Source organism: Penaeus monodon, chromosome 22 (assembly GCF_015228065.2).
Source record: "Penaeus monodon isolate SGIC_2016 chromosome 22, NSTDA_Pmon_1, whole genome shotgun sequence".
In the NCBI taxonomy this organism is placed as follows: Eukaryota; Metazoa; Arthropoda; class Malacostraca; order Decapoda; family Penaeidae; genus Penaeus; species Penaeus monodon.
The window spans coordinates 6,633,868-6,636,020 of NC_051407.1; the positions used below are offsets into that span (position 1 = coordinate 6,633,868).

The 2,153-nt window shown below is 41.2% G+C and overlaps 1 protein-coding gene across 1 annotated transcript; it reads left to right on the forward strand.

Annotated features, from left to right (window-relative positions):
• The first annotated feature begins 288 nt into the window (after window positions 1–288).
• Window positions 289–1,410, forward strand: LOC119587499 (beclin-1-like protein B). The gene is made up of 2 exons (XM_037936226.1): window positions 289–318; window positions 450–1,410. Exons 1-2 carry the CDS (start codon window positions 292–294, stop codon window positions 1,332–1,334), a joined length of 912 nt encoding a protein of 303 aa, XP_037792154.1. The 5' UTR covers window positions 289–291; the 3' UTR covers window positions 1,335–1,410.
• The last annotated feature ends 743 nt before the right edge of the window (window positions 1,411–2,153 follow it).

A 2,153-nucleotide genomic window follows, 5' to 3' on the forward strand; every position in this document is an offset into this window, starting at 1 on the left:
TCGAAAGTTATCAAGCCATCAAACTATTTTCTGGAAATCGCCCGCCAGGTACATAACATCTATCCCTACTCCAGCTGATGCATTCTCATTACCTTTAGGGATTGGTCAACAGCATAATCTAGAACTGGCATTTCTTTCCTTTCCCTTCTATGGGAACCGAAATTCATGCATTATATTAGAAAGGAAAGACCTTGCTAGACTAATATGTAGAGTGGAGGAGGAGCAACAGTAATTGGTATAGTATATATATACACAGTGTGTCCTGAACTGGACACGCCATCGCCTGGCAACATGAAGCTCCTGGTTTATATAACTTCTGTAAGATTATGTAATACTCGAACATGAAAATCTTGATGAATACTGCTTCTGAAGCACTTTGTAATATTGTAGCAAGAGTACATTTAGATAGTTATAGAGTAAAATCTGAAAAATGATTTTGTCTTTTATAGGTCTTAGTGTTTGTGGCTGCCGTGTCTGCTGCCCCATTGGGTTATGACCTGAGACCACCGACTTACCCATACTTTCATCATGGCTTTTGCGCTCACGGACAAGTGCGACACGTGGACGGTAGCTGTATTACTCCTCAAGTGTATACACGGGCATTTCTCTACGATGCTCCAAGAAGATTTAATTATTTTAGGCGGCCACATTACATCCCGCAACCTAAAGTGGAACGCAATGTCGTTTTCGTGAGGCTGCCCGAAGATGACCAGGGACCTGATCCGATCATAGTGCCTCCTCCTCAGCAGCAACAGGTCGTGTACGTCCTCAACAAGCAAACGGAGCAAGACCAGCGAGTGATAGAAGTGCCAGCACCACCGCCGACGGAGCCTGAAGTGGTGTTCGTGAACTATGAAGATGGCGAGAACCCGATCCTTCCCTCCGGGGAAGACCTCCACTCGGCAGTGACTACGGCTTCTCATGGCGTCGGTCACATTGTAGAAAGTGGAGGAATCGGAGGTGGAATCAGTGGTATCGGTAGTGGAATCGGACATTCCACTGGGCACAGTGTCACAAACAGCGCTGGTCATGCCTTCGGAGCTAATTTTGGCATCGACATCGGAAACCACAATCTTCCCGCAAGTGATTACTCTACTCCAACAAATCATCACTCTACCCATACAAACCACCACTCCACTCACACGAGTCATTTTTCTAGCCCAGTAAGTCACTATACCACTCCCAGAAACCACTACTCAACCCCTGCAACCCTCTATAGTACTCCCAGAAGCCATTACTCAACCCCTGCTACCTACTATAGTACTCCCGGAAGCCATTACTCAACCCCAGGAAGTCATTACACTACTCCTTCGAGTCTCTACACCACTCCATAGAGATGGTTCTTTTAGTAGATGATATGGACTATAATGAGAAGATTTTGCAGGATTCTAGATATGCACACTAACATGTGTCATATCTGTAGATTTTACATTTATATACTATGCGAAAACATGTATCGGTGCATTCACCGAAGCAAATAAAGTTTCAATTTATATTACCTGTATTTTAGTTAGTTTCCTTTATCTTATCCATGCACTGAAAGAGCAGCATGTATGGTGTATATTTGGCATGCTATATCGATAACTACTCTGCATTTAGAGAATACTAATAGTGATTGTGATGATAATGCCCAACATATTAAAAGTATTTACTGATTCACCTTTCGGTGCATGGAATCAGAAGTTATTAAACCATAGAAAACATGATTTGCACTCAGAAATAAATGCACAAGAAATAAATTCAAATATTTTCACATAGTATCCATAAAAGATTTGACTTTTCTCATCTTTCGGATAACATCCGGGATGTCAGACTTAAAACAGGGAATCCATACAGAGATAATACTAAAGACTCAAAAGATTAATGGTTTTCAGTTACAACACACTGGAATATCTGAATGATGGAGAAAACTTTATGCTCGCATAATTTTGAAACCAGGATCACAGGTTTGAGAATAACTATTATTTGAAAACGCTTGCGTCCTGCGAAATGAAAATCTAATTCTTTTCATTACTGATACTTCTGATAAAACAACAATGTGCTGTTTGAATCAGAAACATTGTCGCTAACTCTGGCGGAAATCGAAAGTGCAGAGTTTGAAAAGAAAAGGTACAATGTATCCGGGATTTCCTTTGGTGGTAAAAGAATTGCTT

What these genes read in the sequence shown, in the direction of transcription:
- LOC119587499 (XM_037936226.1), top strand. Translation starts at nt 292, where the DNA reads ATGAAGCTCCTGGTTTATATAACTTCT. An exon ending in TCCTGGTTTATATAACTTCT is followed by an intron (nt 319 to 449) that starts GTAAGATTATGT and finishes TGTCTTTTATAG; the next exon opens with GTCTTAGTGTTTGTGGCTGC.